Source organism: Leuciscus leuciscus, assembly GCF_965113295.1.
Source record: "Leuciscus leuciscus genome assembly, chromosome: 3".
Classification (NCBI taxonomy): Eukaryota; Metazoa; Chordata; class Actinopteri; order Cypriniformes; family Leuciscidae; genus Leuciscus; species Leuciscus leuciscus.
Genome location: NC_138727.1, coordinates 23962714 through 23986423, shown reverse-complemented (window position 1 = coordinate 23986423; position 23710 = coordinate 23962714). Strand labels below are relative to the sequence as shown.

The following is a 23710-nucleotide window of genomic DNA, read 5'->3' as shown; positions in this document are numbered from 1 at the left end:
ACACAAAAATAATACACATTTAACAGGATCGATTGATGTATAACACAAGCATATAAAATAAAAATTAATATTAGAATTTTGATTACTTTTTGCACTGATAAGGAAAAAAGCGATCAGATCACGCCGGCGTGATCGCCGACCTCTAAGGGTTAATATGTTTATAAGCAACTGAAAAAAGCACAAATGTAAGGGCATGTCAGAACATCTCAAGGACCCCAAAAACACCTTAGACCCCAGAGGGTTAAAGGCTAAACAGAATGTATTTGATAACATATGGAGTGCTTTCATTATATTAAGGATTTGAAAATGAACAGATGTAGATGACTAATCATTGGGGGACAATCAGAGCCGCCTTAACCTAATGTTAGGCCCCGGGGCTGAGAGGTTTTGTAGGCCCCCCATCCCCTCGATTTATAGTCTCATTTTTAAAAAGTGTAAAAGCCTATCTAGGTAATCTACATCACAAAATGCATTAGTTTCTTTCGAGACCTACAACAGTGAGTTTTTTCATATTGTTTTTAATTTTAATATTGTTATTAACATATCACTGAGCACATAAACACAAGACACTTTATTTAACAACCACACACAGCAACTAAATTTCAACTTTATGCAAATGAGAAGCGATTTTCGCGAGCGACAACCAATAGGAAAGAAGCCTTTCAGTGGAGCTCAGCTCCCGTCACCGTCTCGAGTGCATTGCAGGCAAGACAGAAGAGTTCAAGGGCGATTTCACTGTTTTATATGATTTGACTGTAACTAACCACAAACATGGATATAATAAAATAATGCATGGAAAAGAAACTGTCGACAGTCTCAGTGAGTTTAATTCATACATTTATAGTTCGAGTGTTGTAGTTTTATGATGCAAGTTTAGCACGGCTGCAGTTCATTTTACAGTTTCCCCTGCATTATGTTGACTATTAGGGACAAGACAATTTATTATTTGTCAAATTCGGATGACGGTTTAGTAATTTATGACAGTATGAGTGAGTTTAATTTGTAGATTGATCGATCGTTAATCTAGTAAATGATTTAATCCCTGAACACTGCTGTGTGGTAATATAAAAACACTCTCCAGAAGCATACTGTTCTTTTGAGCCTAATTCCTAGTCAAATTAAAATTATATAGTTGTATAATATCACTTGTGATGGTGTTTTGTATAGATGTGGCCAGACGAGCAGTCTAATGCTGCGTTCACACCGGACGCGAATAGCGCGTCAAATTCGCGCCTGCCGCGTCTAGTTTGACGCTTGACCACTTTGTGTTAATTCGCGTGTCTAACGCGCGTAAAAACAAAAGTTTGAAGCGAAATTTACGCGCGTCAGAGGTGAAAGTTTTGCCGGCCATCTTTTTTAGATGTTTATCGAACATTAGCATTAGCATTAATCGAGAGAGTCACCGCTCGTATATGCTCTGGAGAGCAGAAACAGCTGCGTAGGGGACATCGTCGCTGTACTCGGGTCCACCAGACCCTCCGGAGGGTTTCAGGAGTTTCACAATTTGCTCCAGGAGCTAGGTTTGGTGGACCTAACGGTGAGGACGCTGACGAGGACAGCGTAGGCCGTATAAGGCCTCGGCCTCGAGTGGTCGCTGCCTGTCGAGCCCGCGCTCTACAGCCCGGCGCGAGGTTCCCCTCGCCCGCACCCACCTAATCTGTCATTTATGTTTGTTTTGATAATAAATGGAGCCAGCCTCCAAAAGTGAAACCTGTCCTGTGATTTTTTTTAAAGTTTTAATACACTAAATTGTGTTTGTTGTCTTTACATTAGAATAATGTTTCATATAATCTAGAATAGATGGAATAAATAGCTTTCAATACTAAATGAGTATCTCTCATATATTGAAATCGAGTTTTTATGTGAAAGATTTGCTTTGCACACCAAGCATTTTAGTCATATTACAAAATAATTTATCGAGACCAAACATAAAATAACATTATAAACTGTCACTTCACCACGTGACAGCAGCAAGCAGGCTCCTGATTGGTTAACGCGGCGCGAATTGACGCAGAAGTTCAGATTTTTCAACTCGGGCGGCAGACGCGAATTCGCGTCAAACACGAGAATGCACAAAAAGCACTACATAAAACATTCGCGCGTAACGCGCTTAACGCGCCAGACGCTAAATTCGCGCGAACTTGACGCGCGAATGAGGCGTATTCGCGTCTTCCGCGCTGCGCTCTACGCCTCATTCGCGCCGCAGGAATTTTTTACGCGCGTAACGCGTCTTTGCATTGACTTAACATTGAAATCACTCGCGCCTGACGCGCTATTCGCGTCCGGTGTGAACGCACCATAACGCCTCATTCGCGCCGCGGGACATCTAGACGCGCGTAAACGCGTCTTTGCAATAGGCTTGTTTGAGATGAGCAAAATCTGCGCAGAACCGATCACCGGTGATCAGCGCGAGATGCATGCCGGTTAGAAATGTGTCCGAGTGCGGACCGCCTGGCTCTGATGTCATGCTGTCGTATGTCAAAAATCTCTCGCGAGCGCAAGGCGCACGTGTCGGATTTTGCAGTCGAGCGCAGTTGCTCTCCACCGACTGCGCTGATCAAAAGCACGATGGGAAACGACTTGCTGACGACACAGCTTAATGCTCATTGGTTTAAACAACTGTGATGTATTGTTCTCTTTTAAAATGTTTGATTTTAAAACTCTAATATCAGGTTTTATGTGTATATGTTATGTGTGAATATTCCCAAACTATCTGACAGTGCGATCTCTTTGGGTTATGCAATTTCATTTTTATAAAAAAAGAAAATAAATAAAAACACATATGTCTGTATTAAAGACATTTTTTTTTTGATAAACATGTATTTGGAATGGAATTAAATAACAAGTACTTTGGGTGTATTGTTCATTTTATTTATTTTCATATAAAAGCAACAGAACTTGAATTACATCCAGTTTATTAGCAACACTGCACGAGCGTGAATCCCGCGATATCCATCTTTGATCTCGCAATGGTCAGATCCACTACGAAAAGAGAGATCTGTCCGGCTTGCCTGCGCTTTTTTCACTCCTCCCCTCACTGCAGCCGCCTACTCTCGACTACATTTCAGGCGAGGCAAGGCGCATCTCAAACAAGCCTATTGACATTGAAATCACTCGCGCCAGACGCTCTATTCGCGTTTGGTGTGAACGCACTAGGGGTGTGACGAGACGCTTACTCCACGAGACGAGACACGAGATTGGGTTCACGACAACGAGACAAGACGAGATTTTTACACAATTTTTAAGAAATCCTCAACGATGAAATATATGAATGGAAAATAGTATTTTATTCAACTGAAAATCACAAAATGCAAAACAATTTAGGTGCATTTTGAAATCAACTTGTAATGAATGTTATTTTACTTCTATTTTAATTAATTCTATGCAGTAAAGGACATGCAAACACTGCAAAATGTTTTGCTATAAACTCTACCGTCTGGCTTCTCCCCTGTACGATTTCACATGAGAAATCTAACTCCTTTCCACAAATCGAACATAAAAAATAAAACAGTATAAATAAAATAAATATAAATAACTGAAATAACACTTTAAATGCAAACAGTAAGTGTATCCATAATCAAAGTACTGCTCTCTCAAAACTACAAGTTCAAACAGAAAAAAAAATGTTCTTCAAGAATGAAAAAGAGATAAATGAACTACACAGAACAGCCTAAGATTATGGTCATGTTCTTTTTCAAGAATATAAGCATGTCGACGATTTCTGGCAGCAGTTGAGACCTTTGACACCTTTGACCAGGGCTGCACGATATGAGGAAAAGCTGCGATGTGCGATAACATTGTTTTATATTGCGATGTCGATATGACTTGTGAAATGTGAATGTTAGCTATACTGTTCCCATGTCTTAGTGCTTTAATAGGTTATTTGCGTGATAGGTCAAATGTTTATTACCTGCCTGGTTCAGATTACATTTTAGCACGATTTTGGCACGATCCGTTTCGTGGAGATTCGGACAACGGGCGTCGGGACGCAAGATTCGATCGTTTCATTTCGTATAGTGTGTCATAGTGGGCGATAACCTACGCGTCTGCGATGCTTCAGGACATCACGACAGAAAGACTAGCATGTTTAATGTTAACGGTCCTCCACGACGGGTTGAGTGCGAGCGAGAGTGAGTGAGAGTGCGAGCAACAGTGTGCGTGCGTGCGCGCGCGAGTGAGTGAGTGAGTGAGCGAGGGACAGTGAGTGTGTGTGTGTGTGTGCGCGGAGTGTGTGTGTGATTGGCCCGGCACACAAATGATTTAAAAGTGGCAGGGACATCTTCAATACTAATTTCACCCTCACGCTCCATCACTGACATCACAACAACTCGCGAGACATTAGGCTTCTTTGAGATGAGCAAAATCTGCGCAGAATCGATCAGCGGTGATCAGCGCGAGATGCATGCCGGTTAGAAATGTGTCCGAGTGCGGTCCGCCTTGCTCTGATGTCATGCTGACGTATGTCAAAAATCTCTCGCGAGCGCAAGGCGCACCTGTCGGATTCTGCAGTCGAGCGCAGTTGCTCTCCACTGACTGCGCTGATCAAAAGCACGATGGGAAACGACTTGCTGACGACACAGCTTAATGTTCATTGGTTTAAACAACCGTGATGTATTGTTCTCTTTTAAAATGTTTGATTTTAAAACTCTGATATCACGTTTTACATACGTTATGTGTGAATATTCCCAAACTATCTAACATGCGATCTCTATGGGTTATGCAATGCAATTTTTATAAAAAAGAAAAGAAAAAAAAAAAGAAAAAAACAACACATGTCTGTATTAAAGAAAAAAAGATTGATAAACATGTATTTGGAATGGAATTAAATAAGTAGGCTACTTTGGGTGTCTTGTTCATTATATTTATTTTCATATAAAAGCAACAGAACTTAAATTCCATCCAGTTTATTAGCAACACTGTGCACGAGCGTGAATCCGATGAATCCCGCGATATCCATCTTTGATCTCGCAGGTGTCAGATCCACTACGAGAAGAGAGACCTGTCCGTCTTGCCTGCGCTTTTTTCACTCCTCCTCTCACTGCAGCCGCCTACTCTCACATACATTTCAGGCGAGGCAAGGCGCATCTCAAACAAGCCTAAGTTTCACCTCGACGAGAAATCTCGTCGCGTTTTAATCTCACGAGATCTTGTAACACGAGATCTCGTCACACCCCTAGAACGCACCATAACAATAACATTAGAGCGACAGCACTACCAACGCCCACAAGCGACTAGCGACATACAGCGACAAAATCTGACAAGTTAAAAAAAATATGACCTTTTCAGCTCATCATGAACCTGAACATGGAAGGCCCCTGAACTTGGGAGGCCCCTGGGCTTCAGCCCAGGTAAGCCCGTGCATTAATGCGGCCTTGGGGACAATGCAGGTTCCGACCTTGTAGAATTGATATATTCTTCAACATATTTTTGTTTTAATTTCGAAAGATTGTGTATTTTCAGTCAGATGCATTTACAATTGTGACTGTGCCTCAGATGCAATCAACTCTATCTGTGTCTGTAAAGGTGTAAACCAAATGGCCCATACAGACATATGGCCCATGGAAACTGATGGGTGTGAATGACAAAGAAACAGCATTGCTCAAGAGTAGATTGCAGTGTAGATCCATCTCCGGTGGGACGTCCTAATTGTTTTCTATTGTATGAAATAGTTTCCCTATTATCTTCATGTATAAAGTTGTCACACAAACAGAACTTTGGGTTAAGATTATTGAAGGACAACATGCTAACATCGCTGCTGAAGAACTGCTACACTACAAACCTTAAATAAATTCTTCTCCCCACACGAACTCTGGTCAAACTTACTTATTTTATGAATTAGAGAAATCTAATACATTGGCGAGCCACCCAAACAACCGATCTGCCAAATACAGCAAAATCTAACATTTTGCATTCATTACGATTATAATAGTCAATTTTGAATATATTATAATTTGCTAAAACAGGAGGAGCATTCTTGTTCTGAGTAAAAAAAAAAAAAAAAAACCTTTGTAGAGAGTTTAATGAATGTATAAGAATGTAAAAGGCTGCACTTAAGGCGAGACACGGCAGGCAAAAACATTGTTTTTTTTTTACTGGTCAATTTTGAGATTTTTGGATATTTGTCTTCAATAACATGTCTTCTTTCAGACTTGTGGTGAAAAAAAAGTCCGAAATACACATTTAGGTCTTTATTTTACTACACTTTTCTGTTCGCGTCTGTAGATTTCTCATAAATTCAACAAAAGTTGGCGTTCTTAATCCTCCCGCTGCTCCGCGATCTCTGTCTTCTTCCTGTCATCACACGCACACGCCGGAAAGCTCTCTCTCTCCTTTACAATGCTGTCGGATCCAAATATGGTCATTTCCTTTTTATCAGCAACCAATCGTGAAAGTAAAAGGGCTGAATGCGCAATCTCATTGGCTGATGATAAATCTTTAAAGCCCGTTTTCTCAAAATGACCTTTCTCTCATACTCCAAGTACGAAATCTCCACTTTCATAGCACCACACCAAACTTTCCAGTCTTGTACCTAGTTATATTATGAAGACATTTACAGAGGGATTTGTAAATATATTATTCCTAGCCTGATTTATATAACATTTTATTCCAAAAAACATGGCGAAAATCATTTTTTTAAGGCTATTGACAGTATATTCTGATTTACAGGATAACAAAAGTAGATATCCAGAAATCCCTCTGTAATTTTTTTCCCCATCTAATATGTGAACACAATGAAAAAATAATTTTTAACCTGGCTTTATCCAATACTCAGATTTCGTTTTTTAAAATATATGCAAAATAGCACATATTTAATTAGATATTGCCTAATTTGCATATTTAAACATTAAATTATAGAAAACTTGTAATAAACATTTTTCTCATCTTAATGTAGGTAATCAACTGGGAAAGTTTCATGGTGGTATCTGCTAGTTAAAAAATTTACCCTATTCACCTGTAGTGTCTCGCCTTAAAGTGTTAAAAAGTGAAGATTTTTTTTTTATAATTTAATAATTAATAAAATGTAATAATTTTAAGCTTTTGTTGTGTTGTTGTACACTGATAACACATACAATTGCTTTCTGGTGTATAAAACCAAACATATGTTGATTTGCACACTATGTCTGCATGTTATTTTAGGCTGCAAAAAGGATTTTTATCCTATATTTGTACAAATTATAATATAGTAATACTATGATGCAAAAGTACTACACAGAACACATTTTTATATTACTGAAGACGACCGTAAATCGAATAATTCTAGTTATTTAGTAATTCATTCTAATAATTCTTACAGGTCTGAAGTGTTCTGTTATATGAAAGTGTACTGTCTGTATGATTACTATACTTGCAGTTTAGCCAGCAAACAAAAGTAACTGAAAACAAAAGTGACATTAAAAAAAAAAAAAAAAAAAAAAAAGATGCCACCATGCCACTGTTCACACTGGACATGACAAATTGATTGCTGCAAATCTTTTTGTCTGAAGTAGCGCAAGTGTGACAGCCCTGAAGGCATTTTTAAAGTTGTTTGTTTTCTATATTTTAAAGTGACATACACAAAAGTAAAGACTCATAACTCCAAAACTGTAGCAAGGAGAGTAAAAAGGTAGGCATCGTTTGATAGAAAACCCAATTTTTAGAAGAAAAAAAATCATTACATTTGGACATTCTCATGCTGAGAAACTGCTGATAAAGACAAAAAAAAAAAAAAAAAAAGTATTTATAAATGAAGTGATCTCCAAAAAAGAAGTACTTTTTGACTATAAATAAAATTGTAAGGAGTAAAAAGTACTTTTTTTCTTAAAAAATTTAATCAAGTAAAAGTAAAAGTATTGATTTTTAATTGTACTCAAGTAAAGTAAAAATCCCCAAAAATAATACTTAAGTAGGCCTACAGTAATCAAGTAAAATTACTCAAGTATTTTACACCTCTGTCCGAGGGAGATTGACAGTCATGTTTAGCTTCTTCCATTTTCTAATGATTGCTCCAACAGTGGACCTTTTTTCACCAAGCTGCTTGGCAATTTCCCCGTAGCCCTTTCCAGCCTTGTGGAGGTGTACAATTTTGTCTCTAGTGTCATTGGACAGCTCTTTGGTCTTGGACATGTTAGTAGTTGTATTCTTACTGATTGTATGGGGTGGACAGGTGTCTTTATGCAGCTAACGACCTCAAACAGGTGCATCTAATTTAGGATAATAAATGGAGTGGAGGTGGACATTTTAAAGGCAGACTAACAGGTCTTTGAGGGTCAGAATTCTAGCTGATAGACAGGTGTTCAAATACTTATTTGCAGCTGTATCATACAAATAAATAGTTAAAGGGACTGTGTGTAGGAATTTCTCCCATCTAGTGGTGAAATTGTATTTTGCATTCAAACGAATAATGCTCTCCAGCGCCTCGCTTTTTCAAATGCGCGTTGCATCTACGGTTGCCGTTATGTACCAAAAAGCTATGACAGGATGTCTTATAATAGCACTTCGAGTTTTTCATCGGGTGAACAGGTTTGTTATTTAAAACAAACTGAAACTTGAAACAACGAAAAAAAGAATGTTACAGTTATCAATTACTGACTGTGAAAAACATTAACTATGGTAATTAGTAGTAATGCCGCCTTTACTCGTTATATTTTTTTGAAGTACGTGCATTGTTAGATATCATCCTCATCATCAGAGCCTTCTCTAACGTTACTTTACTCAATAGCTGCTATTCATCAAAGAGCCTGTTTAACTTTTAACTATAAATGTTCGACTGTCTATATAATAAAGTACACAACCAAGCAATGAAAAAAAGCTTGTAATTAAGACCGTAACATTGATTTACCTGTCGAGAAGAAAGCAGGCAACTTCAGGGTCTCTTTTGAAAGCTTTCTCCTGCATTAGCTATCCCGACATTAACCCTTGTTTTTGTAATCTCCGGTCACGTTTCCTTTTACGGTCTTTTTTGGACTTTTTCGACGACAAGGACTCCTTATCCTGTGACTCAGCATATGTATGAATGAACGGTGTATAAATAATCGTGCAGTGTGCATCCTTTTAAACTTGCCGCGGCAGTGACAAGCGCCTCTCACTGCTCTGCGCCTCCGCTTCTGCTGGCTTCAGTCATGTGACGCTGGTTCTGAACGACCCATACAAAAATGTAATATATGGCCATATATGTACTTATATTTTAAATAGCATGACATATATGTATACATATATTTGACTTATCTGAGAACACAATATATGCCTGCAACATATATCTATACATATATTTGACTTATCTGAGAACACAATATGCCTGCAACATATATCTATACATATATTTGACTTATGAGAACACAATATATGCCTGCAACATATATCTATACATATATTTGACTTATCTGAGAACACAATATATGCCTGCAACATATATGAACATTTATGTGTCCAAACATGTGAAGAAAATATTTGAGTTCATCCATATATGATACCATCTGCATATATTACAGTATAGTATTGGTTTCTCGCATATATAGACAACATTAATTATAAATATGTGACATACATATTGGTTTTCCTCATATTTAATAAATGTATGTAAACATACACTGTAACCCTTTACTGTAAATTTACAACGAATTTCTTACAGAATTGTACTGTATTTCCATAATACAGTATTAAGCTGTATCTTTTACAGAACAGCTGTAAATATACAGCACATTTCTGTTTTCGTCCTGATAAATTCGTTACATAGGATCATACCATCATACTGACTGAAAAGGCATTGCATTGTGGGATTGATTTCTTTCGCGCTCAATTCAGTTCAAATGTGACGTCATGCGAGCAGACAGTAACGTTAGGTAGCTACAACAGGCAAACTTGTTTCGTCAGCGGGATTCAACTGAACAAATAATCATTCCTGTTATCAAGATAAACAATGTCTGCGAATCTGTGAGCAATTTTAAAGCTTTTTTGAGGTTCGGTTCGTGTTTCAAACATTAGTTGCCTGTGACGCAGCTGGACGACGTTAAAGGTAGCAGCTACCTGAGGACGGATGGAAGAATTTGTCATTGAATAATCTGCGCGGGACGATAAGTGGGATTTAGAGTTTGAGAAGATGGAGAATTGTTCAACTGAGTGATACGGTAAGCCAATATATAAGTTATTATTTATCTTTTTTTGCGTTCGCATTTCTACATTGTTTTCACGTAACGTTATTTGGTTTGATCGCGGTTTACTACCGTGGCCGCGCAAGCAATTCACTGACTCTGTTCACCTCTTTACCAAGTAACGTTAACTTAGACATTTCATATAATAGGCAACCTTTACCATGCTATTTGCATGACGTGCATTTGATATATATTTTTTTCGTTTTAGGCTTTGTAATCTGATGGCCATTGTTAATGTAAGTGTGTTTAAGTAGTGTTACAGTTATAGTCTATGTGGTAAAAAAAAATGCTGTCAAATTCTGTCAGGTCTGTGATCGTGCTTTTGAATCGTTGTCAGAATTTTGCTAGCACATGAAAATCCATGTTCCTAATGCTGTTTTCAAATGTAGTGGTCCTATTCCTGATTGCCATCCCATGGTCCTACAACTACTCCCTAATTCAAAGAAGTTAGACGGTGTTATCCTTCAAGCAGATAAGTAGAGATTATTAAGCAAATCTCATTAATCTGTAATATGTTTTATGTTTTGGTTCTGTTGATCAAGGTTGTGCTGTCCTTTTAAAAAATTGTTTCAGGAATTTGCATTGCTGATGTCCAGCAATCTACATTTGCCAGAAAGTCCGACTTATTTCCTGGTATGTAAACATTAAAGGGGTAGATGAAACCTAAAATGAAAAGCCATCATTTACTCACCCCACTGCAAAATATGTTTTTTTAATTAGTGTTTTTATTTTGTTTCCAGTCCAGATATCTACAATTCTTACATGAAGAAGCATTTAATAGACACGTAAAAATTGTCTTGTTTTCTGAAAGAATAAGTCAAAATTAACTGAGTTTATGCTTAAAAGAAACATAAATATGCCAGTGCATTCTAGCATTCTAACCAATTTTAATTTTTAGTTGAAAAATTTTATTCATAGAACTATGAATAGACAACTACATCGAACCACAGTGGAACCCACAGTAGTTATTTTAATTAGGCCTATTAATATTCTTTTTTTATTTATTTTTTATTCCATTACAGGTCAATCTCTAAGCAACCAGTGCTGGATATTAAGTTTGGAAGGTCAAGGTGTGTGTGAAGGATCACAGCCTGACTTCATCACTGGCCTGGCAGCGCTGTTTGCCTCCTCCTATGAGTTCAGCTTGCAGTACCAAGAAGAGGCAGCACCTTGAGTTTGTTCAGAGGTTACTCATTGGCATATTTGCCATTCATATATATATATATATATATATATATATATATATATATATATATATATATATATATATATAATATATATATTAGACTGAATTGTCACTAACCTTGACTTGACAGTATTTATTATGTTGACTACTGGTATGAACAATATGGCCCTGGTTTCCATACAGAGCTTAAGCCAGGTCTAGGCCTTAATAAAATTAGGGTATTTAAGCAGCTTTTATAATAATGTATCATAAAAAAAAAACATTACTGGTGTGCATCTTGAGATAAAACAGTGGCAGTCATATATTTTAAGATATGTCAGTGCAAGTTGTTTTCAGTTGAAGGATTAGTGAAAATTCTGTCATTAATTACTCACCCTCATGTCGTTCCAAACCTGTAAGACCTTCGTTCATCTTCAGAACACAAATTAAGATATTTTTGATGAAATCTGAGAGGTTTCTGAACCACCCATAGACAGCAACGTCTTTGCAACTTTTAAGGCCCAGAAAGCTAGTAAAAACATTGTTTAAATAATCCATGTAACTAGTGCAACCTTAAAGGAGAACTCCGGTCAATTTTAACATTGAGCTCATTTTTTTTGTAAATTTGGAGTGCTGTCAATACAGAGAACAACGACAAAAATCGGTGTTGCCTACACCGTGTTATCCTCTTTTTAAAATTTGCACCCTGTTGACTTAAATGGGGCAATGTTTAAACCTGCTTTTTGCCTCTTAATATCCTTGATGTGTCATACAAGTGCCCAGCCATGTGAGTGATTCCTTCAGCGTGAACACGGGTGAATCTGACTGCAGTAGATGTGAAAGATATCTTGTTGAAACATCTACAAATGTCCATATATAGGTGAAAATGCCCCTTGAAATCAATTTAAGGTGGCAAATATTACCCCTTAATAAAAAATGTTAATTTCTGTCAGTGCTGTAAACTGACCACTGCATAGAATATGAAAAATATGAATATCTTTGTCAGTCAGCTGTCAACAGGCCTAAACAAGCCATGGCACCAAGCACAGAAACACAATCAGTAAAATGTTATCTAATTATTATCAAGAAAACTTTGAAAATATCGATCGAGACATATTTAGTCAATATTGCACTCCCCTAATGCATGGTATTAATTTTGATTTCTTCGGGTCTTAAAAAGGTCTTAAAAAGCCTTAAATTTGACTTTAAAAAATGTGCAGAAACCCTGCTTCATAATATTTAGGTTGAACCACTGTAGCTATATATTTACCAATGTTTTTACCACTTTTCTGGGCTTTGACAGTTGCAATGATATTGTTATCAATGGAAGGACAAAACTATCGGATTTCATCAAAAATATCTTCATTTGTGTCCCGAAGATGAACAAAAGTCTTGAGGGTGAGTAATAATGACAGAATTTAAATTTTTGGGTGCAAACATGCATTTTAGTCTGGTAAATCATGTTGTCATATATGCAATAAACATTGCAAGGCTTGCAATTAAGTTAAATTATTTCTGTCACAAATGTTTGGGCTGGATTCTGGCAGTGTGTGCTCTATATAAACGGAGAGTCTAAAGACTGCCTTTCCACTGATACTCTGATGGACCTGATGAGGGGATGATATTGTTAATGAGCTGGGTGATGAGTAGACAAAAGTTGTAGAATAAAACTTTAAATCTGGCAACCCCACTTCCAAAAATGTAGTTAGTTGACAGTGTTGCATGTAAACAGACACATTGAGTTGATGTATTTTATCAGGGCAGAAAAAATATCAGTTATTGATCACAACATCCAACATTGCATTTTTTTTTTTCATGTTCAGTTTTAGACAGCTTTTGTGCTTTCTCTCTTTGTCAATATATATACACTCAGTTAATAATATTTAATTGTTGTTTTTTTCTGCCTTTTAGATGCATTCTTGACATCAATCCTGGACGTGGATCAAACACAAAGAAAGGACAAGTAACTTCAAAGAAAACTGGCCAAATTGTGCAACAAGAACACCACTGTAAGCCTACAGGTGTCCTCACTTCTGCAAAACCTTGCAGACTTTGAATGGGATTTCGTTTGCACTTTTATGGACTTCAAAAAAGAAACAGCATTTCACTGTCGTTATAAAGCTTGGAAGAGCCAGGACATTTTTTAATAGAACTCTGATTGTATTCGTCTGAAAGCAGAATGTCATATAGACCTAGGATGACTTGAAGGGTGAGTAAATCATGTGCTAATTTAAATTTTTGGGTGAACTATTCCTTTAATTAAGTGCTAACTGTTACCTGTTTGTTGTTAAGTGTTAAAATTGCATTTTATGTTTAAAAAGTAATTCAGCCAACATGTTCACAGATGGCATTTTAACTAAATAAATGTTTTAAAACCCAGAACATTTTGTTTTCTTTTTCCTAGTGTGACTACTCTTATGAAACCTTAAAGTATAATATTTTAATTATGTAATAATAAAAGCAGTATTCCCTGTAAAAATACAATTTATTGCTGTCGACAAGTTTAATAATGTAAAATGTGGTATAATTGGTAATTACAGTGGAGTACTGTAAATGCTGTTTACTGTAGTAGTGTTGTAAAAATACAGTATGTGGATGGCAACCCAGCTGCCAGTATTTTACTGTAAATTTACAGTGAAAAGTTTTACAGTGTACGTATGCATGTGATACTGATGCATTTTTAAAGCTGTGGCATATGGTTATGGTACTTTGTGGATGTATTTGTCAAAAATGACAAAGAAAACACTGCATTATTGTATTAAAATACTATATTTGGTATTCACACAATAGACAAAATCTCCAACTATAGGCATTTAATTTCAAGGCATTCAGATATAAGATTTGTATCCCTAATATATGTGAAAGTATGTACTATACAAATAAGTACATATATGCATGTATACATATATGCGTCATATATGCATGTATACATATATGCGTCATATATGCATGTATACATATATGCGTCATATATGCATGTATACATATATGCGCCTTACATATATTTCACATTTATGTACATATACGGGAAAATATATGGCACTTACATGAAAACGGCCATTTTTGCTATATTTTGAAATATATGTTTCATATATGTGTATGTGTTTTACATATATGAATTTTGCATATATTCTCATATATGCAGCAGACATACATGGGCACTAACATTATATATGTAATTTACATATATTGACATATATTACATTTCTGTATGGGGAAAATGCGTTGTGGAAACGCCTTGGCTTAGTACTTTTTGTCCCTCTCTGCTATTATAGTTTTTCAAGATGGCGGAACTACATGGAAGCCTCCGTTGACCTACCCGTCCTATGTATATAAAGATAATAAATTCTTCGTTTACGAGGATTAGTCTGATCATTGGCATAGGTATTTGTACACCATTGAGGGCATATTTATGAATAAAAATATTGATTTTAGATAATAAAATACCTAAAAAGCTACACATAGTCCCTTTAAAAAAATCATATATTTTGATTTCTGGATTTTTATTTTTTTGCTTATGTCTCTCACAGTGGATATGCACCTACGATGACAATTTCAGACCCCTCCATGATTTCCAAGTGGGAGAACTTGCAAAATAGCAGGGTGTTCAAATACTTATTTTCCTCACTGTATTTTTTTTTTTTTGGGGGGGGGGGCGGGGGGGGTATTATAGTTTTACATATCTTTCTTATTTGACATGCAATAGCTCAGGAAGGAAATAAGGTAAGAGGAAAATTCTTTTTTAGTGAAGTTCCCCTACATGTGAGCTGCATCTGTAGGAAATGCTGTGGTGAAAGCATTAAGTAATCAAAAGTTACAGCATAATCGACGCAATGGATTATGTTGATCAACTCATGGACTTATTTTAATTGACTAATTTTAATCGTGAGAATCTGCTGTAATTAATGATGTGCCATTGTCCACGATCGGAGCATGTTTCATGAAGTTACGAGCGAAAACGTGACATAAATGCCGCATCCGTATATTATTTACATGTGGGTCTTGCGAGGCTTCACGTAAAAAACTCGCTCAAGTTTAGTCAAAGCCCACTCCTCTACTCCGTGAGACTTTTAAAATGACATATGACACATGACTATCTGAGCTCTAAGATGTTTTTGACGCATTACATACATAGTACAAAAAAGTATTTCACAAATGATGATTTTTATTTATTTATCTATCTGCAACTTGGCACTACTTAGAAGTTAATCAAATTGGCATCATTCATTGTAAAGTTCAGACTCTAGGCTTTCAAATCATTCCTATTTTGACACTTCGGTATTAAAAGGTTAATTTGCAAATTGTTTAAAGGAAAACATTGGGAATGTGGAATAATAATAATAATAAAAAAGGAATAAAAGCACACCTCATCTCAACCTGCTTGCGTTTTTGCAGCTCCTGATTCCTGAGCTCCTCCAAGCGTCGCAGTTCCTCCTGACGTCTCATGAGATCTGTTGGTATTAGTCCACAAATATTTACAATGACAAAGTTAAGAATATAAGTACTGTTCCCTGAAGGAGGGAAACGAGACAACACACTGGTTGTGGGAGATCACAGTCATTGTGTACTCATGTATGTTCCTCATTACAATTTATGCCTTTTCAAGCAAAAAAAAAAAAAGTATATCCAAATATTTAAGTATTTCCCTCACAACATTGTGGTGGGCAAAATAAGTGGCTCTTTTAGAAAACTAATATGTTGTAAAACTGCATACTACCTTGTCTCATCATCATGAGTTGATGCTCATGTTTGGCAGCCTCCATTTCAGCCTCCAATTTCTCTTTTGCCTCCTGTATGTTGCGTTCCACTTGTTCCCTCTGCTGTTTCTCCATCTCATCCAGAGCCTTCCAGCGAGATGAGTACTCAAACTCAAAGGTGCCTGGCTGTGCAAAGCGTGGCTGATGCTCCCGTTCCCTGTATTGCAGATTATTGTGGTTAATTTAAAACTTTTTTTTTCTTTAGATATACTATATGCATATGGAATGCAATTAATCTCAGTTATCTAAATACATACTTGTGATACTGTGCTGATTTTTGCAACAGTTTTTCTGATAGACCATCTTCATCATCAAACTGTTCTGTTGGCTCAAGAATGACTGGACGAGGGGACCTGAAGGAAAAAAATGAATAAAAAAAAATCCATGTTAAAACTCTCTTACTTGATTTAACATATTTGATATACAGACAGGTCAATCACTGATAAACACAGATCATACTGTGAAAATGAAAAGTTATTACATTGTAAGCAAAAGGGCTCCATCTGCACAGCGGTCCAAGGCTTTTCGGGCAGCAGGCTTATTGGCAAACTCCACAATCCCCTTGCCTGTGGGTCGTCCTCGGTCATCAACCACCACGACTGCCCGCTCAACTGGGCCGAACTGTGAGAAGGCCTGTTCAAGAAGCTCATTAGACACCACTGGTGAGAGGTTTCGTACTGTGAGTGCAGCCCCATGTGTGGCAAAACGAATCCGGATGGGCCTGTTCCCCAGCATCGTGCCGTCCAGCTCAGCCTTAGCAATCTCTGCAAGTGTCCTTGTCTCCTGAATAATCAAAACAGTGATAATTGAAAATATATCTGCAAGCAGCAATTAACGGGGTTCAAGCATTTAAGACCTTCATGCCAACTATGCTCTTGGGGTCTAGGCCGAACCTAAATGTAGGCCTGAAACCATAAAATATCAATCTATAGTACCAGTGCACCCTAATTATTTGAAATAAATTATGGTTTTAAACATTTGTTTATCAGCTAATGCTGGATAATGATAAAGATTAGATTAAAAAGATGTATTGTCCCTCTTGTTCGAAAAAGTATAGTTTTCAAATAATCACAAATATTTAACAAATTATTTGATTGACAGCAGTGGTTCTTGAGGCAAAGTTGTCCAGAATGAGGAGATCTATCAAATGATATGCATATTGTGTGGATGTGTGAAACACCACGTGATTACAGAGACATAAAACCCGTTAGCGCCAACTAGTGGCCGATTTCTTTCAAAATTCTTACAGACCTCTAGGGCCACGAGTCGAACATGCCCACTGAGTTTCGTTCTGATCGGCCTTCCTTAACCATGTCTTATAGGTGCACAAACTTCATTGGCAGATGGCGGCCATGTTTTTCGAGATACACCAGTGTCCTCGTAGACATGCATAGCACCTTGGACCAAGACACTGCATGCCAATTTTCAAGTCAATCGGACAAACGGTTGAGTGGTTATAGCCCTTTACATGTTTATTTCATGTTATAGCGCCTCCTATAGTGCTCAATCGTCATAATTTTTTGACTGTGACCAGAGATTGTGCCCATACAAATGTATTCATCTAGCATATAACCATCTTGATCATAGATGGAAAAGACCATTTAAAGCCAATACAGGCAATTTACCATTGGAAATATATGTTTATTAAAGGTTTTTAAAAGTTATAGTGCCATCTATAGTGTCACCAATTTTTTAAATAATTATTTTAAATAAATGATTAGTAACAAAATGCTCATGTTACATGTAGTCTGAAATGGCTTTTACAAAAGAAGAAAAATTATTCTTAGATTTCTGCATGTTCTAATCATGTACAGATAAAATAGCACAGCAAGATTAAATTTATTTTAATGCATTAGTGAGAGTGTGATTGCATTGTATGTGCAGCGTGTCTCTACTAATAGTGAAGCTGTAGTGGATATCTGTAGTGGTGATATCTGTAGTAATGATAAAAAAACAAAACAATTAAGAAATCAAGAATTAAAATTACAAAATATAGCTGCAAGCAGCAATTACCGGGGCCAAGCAGAATAAGACGACAAGAAATGCCAAAATTGCTGGAAGTGTCAGACCAACTGCAACAATGAGCAATTAAAGACATTTAAATAGGATTTTAGGCGAAATGGCTGAAAAATCATATAAACAGTAATAAAACATATGATTTAATTGATTATCACTTTCGACCAATAGGTGGCGCAGTTACAAAACTGACGTGATATGGTCAGAGTGAAGTGACAATGACACATACAAAGTTTGGTGTCAATATGTCAAGGCATTGCAGAGATAAAACCTGAATACACTGCATGAAAAGTGGGATTTTCGACAGTTACTGGCGCTGTAGATTGTCGTGGAAGTTCAGGTTTACGACTGCAAACGGCAATTTAAAGGCAACACTGCAAACTGTCGGAAATTGTCGGAAATTGACGTGGGACTTGCTTGCCCCGTGACCCCCCTCCCTCTAATGCTTTAACATGTAAATGAGACTGCTGTGAGCTTTACAAATGCAAATGAGGGTAGCAGGGGGAGTTTTATCCCAGGTGACTAAAAGGTATTAACTTAATTCTAAAAAAAATACAATACAATACAATAGCTTGCTGCTCATGGTTCATGTTCAGTTTCCATGTTATTTTAGCTGTACACGAGAGAATATGTCAATTTGGGATACTAAACTGCACGTAAACCGATAGCAGCATGGCATAGAGTTCTGAGTCTGACTGGCTAACTTAGCTCTTTGCTAACTAAGTTAGCTTGTCCATATAGCAGCTTGCTACGGGGTTCACAGATGATGCAAGGTGGGTTTAAAGGTGAATTGTCTAATTTATAAATGTGCGTCGTGAATGTGACACCTAACGTCACAACGTTACCAGGCAGACTAGAAGGACGATGAGGTGATTAGATCTAACGTTAACTTAACGTTACGAGGAAGCACAAAAAAAAAAAAAAAAATCGGAGGGTTCTGTTAGAAATGGTATTCTCATTTTCAGATATTTTATACATTTGAAATATAAAATCGGTTGATACAAATTGGGCCTGAAATTTTATACAAATGATTGATTTAATTTCTATTTTGCAGTATTATTGGATTCGGATGAGAATATCAGGGGTAATCGTTTTCTCTTAATTTATAATTGCAGTTTAAAAATTAAATTCTTTAACTTTATATATTTTATTTTACATTACCTCTGTATAAGCGTCAAGATATACTCGCTTCAATAATGTATGAAGGAAGCTGCAGCCCATTGAGGACACCAGCATGTTGCACAGCCTACTCTGTAGCTACAGCGGGAGGTCGACGCATAATTATAAATTGGTCTTTACTTACTGCTTGAGAATCAAGTTTGGTAACAGTTTATTTTATTGGCTTAATGACATGTTTCAGACAGTCTTGCTTAGAAGAGCAGAGTGTGGCAATTCTTACCTTTTTGTTTGATTTCAATAATTGTACATTTTTGAATATTCTTTGTTTTTTTTCGCCCTTAAGATGCTAGCGCACCTCTGAGCAAAGACCTGTTGACACCCAGTAAGTATTCATCTCATCGGTCACTTTTGTATTTTGTCAGGCCTTGTGAAATGTAAGAATATTCTGTTTTTCATGATTTCATCATAAAGCAAGAGGTCATGGGAGTGATGGCTATTATTTGTTTAATAATTGTAAATAATCCTGTAATTTACAGGAAGCAGTATGCCATCTTCACAACTCTGAGACAAATTGTGGGCGCTACGAACTGGAGCAAGGTAAAAAAAAAAAAAATCTTACATTCTTTTATTTTTTTACTTTCATAAAAACTTACTAACATTTTAAAGGTAAGATTCAAAGAATATGCTTGTATAAGAAAATAGATCCGTTATAGTTTATGATCTTAATCATACATTTTGTTTCCATAGAGTAACCTCGCCTCATAACGAGGGCGTAACCTCACATTTACTCAGAGCTATGTCTGCAAGTCCAGATTTTCATGACGCTGATCATGACGACATTGTAAGTAACTTTTACTATTTTCTCCTTGTTTCATTTTACTGTGACTTGCGTTGTTTTTATTCATATCACTCTCATTTAATTGTTTTCCAGCTGCCTGTAAGACGTACTACGAGACAGTACGCAGGAGCTTCAGGTACAAACAACCAGATTTGGCATTGCAGGCCGAAGCTGTGAAGAGTTCAGCTCGGAGTCGAGCGAGAAGAAAGAGGGTACGATTTTTAGTCAATGTGACTATTTTTCACGTGCATTAATAGATGTTTTGTGTCCATACACAGTGCATCACAGTACTGATTGTCTGTATTGGTTGTTTTTACTGCTGCTAGAAGCGAGACGGTGTGCTAGGTGAGGATGACGTGGGCATTTGGAAGTGCGCCACCATAGATCTGATGTCCGATGAAGTTCAACCACCAGCCAGGAGCTCACAGAGCTCTGTGCTACGCTGCAGTCGAGATTAGAGGCGACTCCTAAATACAGGGCGACGCACCACAGACGTTTTCAAAGTGGATCGAATTCAGAGAGAACGCCGCTAGTCACCTACAGCTCCGAAGATGAAAACAGACACTGAGCTTCCAATTTGTTGTGTGTGCAGATGATCTATGCTTTGTACATAGGTGTATATTGTTTTGTGTTTGTGCTAATAAAGCTCTTTCTTTGAATAAACAGCATGTCCCCGGCAAATTTTCCTTTCCTTTATAAATTCATGTCCTTGATGGTAATAATAGCGTAGTCCATAGGTTAACAATGACATGAATATACCACAGAATAGCATATTATGAATATAAAAAAATAATTTATATATCATAATTTATATAAATATTATAATTTTTTGAATTTATAATGAGCGAGGGTGACCAATAGTAACAGATCTGCCAACCAATCACGAGTGATTTTTCTTGTTTAAACCACGTGGGTTCAACCAATAGTGAGTGAGGAAATTCAAGCCTTTCTCTGGCGGGAGCTGCTATTCATATGGTAATTAGAGCCATTCACACCTCCGGCGCAAGCGCTCTGCATACGTCATGGTTCGTTTCCGACAATATTCGGCACAGACGAACGCGATGTTCACAGGCTGTAAATTGTCGTTAACTGCCGAAAATTAGGGAGATTTACGGCCGTTTACGGGGTCGGAAATCCCAATTTTCATGCAGTGATAGTCCTTTTGGCATCATGCCTCAACTTTGCTGCTGCGCTACACGAAAATGGCTTTGTCTATCGACACGAAATCCATAACTTTTAGTCGGCACAGTCTGGAGATGATACGATTCGATTTTGGTGAAAAATCGGACAAACGGTGTAGGAGGAGTTCGAAAAAGTAGCTTTTGAATGGAAATCAAGATGGCTGACAGGAAGTTCGGCCAAATAAGGAATACTTGGTATCTATGTTCTCGGCTTAACCCAAGGAATCTATTAAGATAGCCAGATTTATTCAAAAGTTATTAGCCTTTTTGGAAATTTTGTTATAACTTTTGACCACTAGGTGGCGCTGTCTCGAAATATTTTGAGTACCTTCAGGGGATGGTGTTGATGGCACATTCTGAGTTTCGTAATATTACACCAATGCATTTGTTTAGTATAGCATTTTATTTCACAAAACTGTATTGAAGTCAATGGGAATTTCATGTTTTGTTCTATTATAGCGCCACCAAGAGGCTCAGTCCCACCATTTTTTTTTACGTGTCCTCAAAGTGAGCCCATACATATGTGTGTCAATTTTGGTGAAAATATCTCAATTCGCTTCGGAGTTATAGACATTTATATGAAAAAACACGTAAAAAATTACTGACACATGACTTTGATTGGATTTTCCTCCCCCATACTATCAATATTTTCGCATTTGGGCAATAGTGTTTAGCTATCGACCTATGTTTCCAAACTTCTGACGGTGGTTTCGTCTCGATCGGACTAGCGGTTTTCGAAGATATTGGCAAATGTTTTTTAAGCGCTAAATCACAACGCTACACAAACCGTAAGGCGAAACCTAGCATGTTTGGTATCGTTGGACTCGGCAAGGATTCAGGAGTCTAATGAGATGAGTCTCGTGAAAATAAGTCGACCACACCCAAAGTTATAAGCATTTGGGGAAAAAATGAACCACTAGGTGGCGCTGTTTTGAAACTTCTCACGCTCCTTCAAGAAATCATGCTGATGACCCATACCAAGTTTCGAAATAATCCTTTCATGCGTTCTTAAAATACAGCATTTTAGCACAAAATTCAAAATGGCAGACAGCCAAAATGGCCGATATGGTAAAATTGGATATCAGTTGACTCAGCATGTTGGCCTGAATCTAACGAGACCAATTTTATGATTTTTGGACAAACTATTCAGAAGTTATAAGCAAAAATAGCCATTTTTTATATCTCCGGACCAGTAGGTGGCGCTGCGCCGAAACACAGCATGTAGCCTCAGGTCATGCTTGGGATGAAATATACCAAGTTTGGTCTGAATCCGATAAAGCGTTGCGGAGATAGAGCCTTACGTCTGTTTTCGCAAGCGCTACGTAAAATTTGTTCGTTGGTTTATCGAAAATGGTTAAGCGAATCAACTTGAATTCCATAACTTTTTGTCGGCATGGTCTGTAGATGATCTGGTTCAATTTTCGTGAAAATCGGAGCAACGGCCTAGGAGGAGTTCGAAAAAGTAGCTTTTTGGGAAAATTCAAAATGGCGGCCACATTTTTATGGCGGAAAATTATGACATAGGGTGCAATCGAATCGTCAGGAATCAGAGAGAAAAATAATTTTGTTGATTGGCCTTACGGTTCAAAAGTTATTAGTGTAAATATGAGTGAAACTTTGGACAGGTGGTGGCGCTAGAGGGAATGACTTAGACACACCAAAATTGGTGTATTTAATGTTGGGACTGTCCTCTATCAGAATGTCAAACCATTACAACTTTCCCGCAATCGGTTCTATGGGCTGCCATAGACTCCCATGGCGGAAGAATAATAATAAGAACAGGAACAGATACAATAGGTGCCACCGCACCTTCGGTGCTTGGCCCCTAATAATATTCTATTAAGATATGAGTTACAATAACATGATTTGCAATAGTAATAATATCATGCACAATACACACAGATTAGACGATCAGGTCTCTGTCTTACATAAATATCAATATACTCAATGCAAAGTGCAAGAATACAGTAAATACAACGAAACGATTGTAAAATAAACACATGCTAATTAGCGCATTTCTAGCACCAAATTACAGCCGCGACAAAACACTCAGAACTCTTCAATGTAAACAATAAGCATCAGAAATACATACCAGATGAATAAAGACATATTTGTGGACTTCCTTCGATGCACAAACACAGTACACAGAGCATTAATTAAAATGTACAGACGAACATTTGCAATCCTGTCTTTCTGTGTGCAACACTGATATCAGACCGTATGGAAAAAACTATTTTTGTTCCTATGACAAGCTTTCAGACAACAGCGATTAACTTACCTTTATAATGAACTGTTGAAACGTGCATTCCTCTGAACAATATTGAGTATTTATATGGTAAACAATCCTAATTTGTGTAGAGAACTTGAAGCATGCATTTATTTATAATTTTAACTGTTGGGAACAAGGGAGTACACATTTACATTTACATTTATGCATTTGGCAGACGCTTTTATCCAAAGCGACTTACATTGCATTTCAAGGTACACATTTACATTCTTATCAGTTC

General features: G+C 37.1%; 1 protein-coding gene and 3 long non-coding RNA genes across 7 annotated transcripts in view; 3 read left to right on the top strand and 1 right to left on the bottom strand.

Annotated features, from left to right (window-relative positions):
- Positions 1–23710, bottom strand: part of pspc1 (paraspeckle component 1) — a 189374-nt gene that overhangs the window by 120372 nt on the left and 45292 nt on the right. For both annotated transcript variants that reach the window (XM_082165389.1, XM_082165388.1), the window contains exons 2-5: positions 16531–16832; positions 16307–16402; positions 16010–16206; positions 15659–15743 (exon numbers count right to left, since the gene is read on the bottom strand). In XM_082165389.1, coding sequence (XP_082021515.1) covers positions 15659–15743; positions 16010–16206; positions 16307–16402; positions 16531–16832 — 680 coding nt within the window. The remainder of the gene's footprint in view (positions 1–15658; positions 15744–16009; positions 16207–16306; positions 16403–16530; positions 16833–23710) is intronic.
- On the top strand, positions 9814–10741 carry LOC309495662. Its single transcript, XR_014204770.1, has 3 exons — positions 9814–10103; positions 10336–10363; positions 10517–10741. It is a non-coding gene; the product is annotated as an uncharacterized lncRNA (long non-coding RNA).
- Positions 10747–13288, top strand: LOC309495655. 2 transcript variants are annotated; one of them, XR_014204762.1, is made up of 4 exons: positions 10747–10760; positions 11150–11313; positions 12596–12690; positions 13204–13288. It is a non-coding gene; the product is annotated as an uncharacterized lncRNA (long non-coding RNA). The 2 variants fall into 2 exon arrangements; XR_014204763.1 differs by lacking the exon at positions 13204–13288 and having other exon boundaries at positions 12596–13052.
- LOC309495639 lies at positions 16842–20222 on the top strand. Of its 2 annotated transcripts, none has more exons than XR_014204739.1 (4): positions 16842–19014; positions 19120–19566; positions 19721–19781; positions 19932–20206. It is a non-coding gene; the product is annotated as an uncharacterized lncRNA (long non-coding RNA). The 2 variants fall into 2 exon arrangements; XR_014204738.1 differs by lacking the exon at positions 16842–19014 and having other exon boundaries at positions 19333–19566; positions 19932–20025; positions 20116–20222.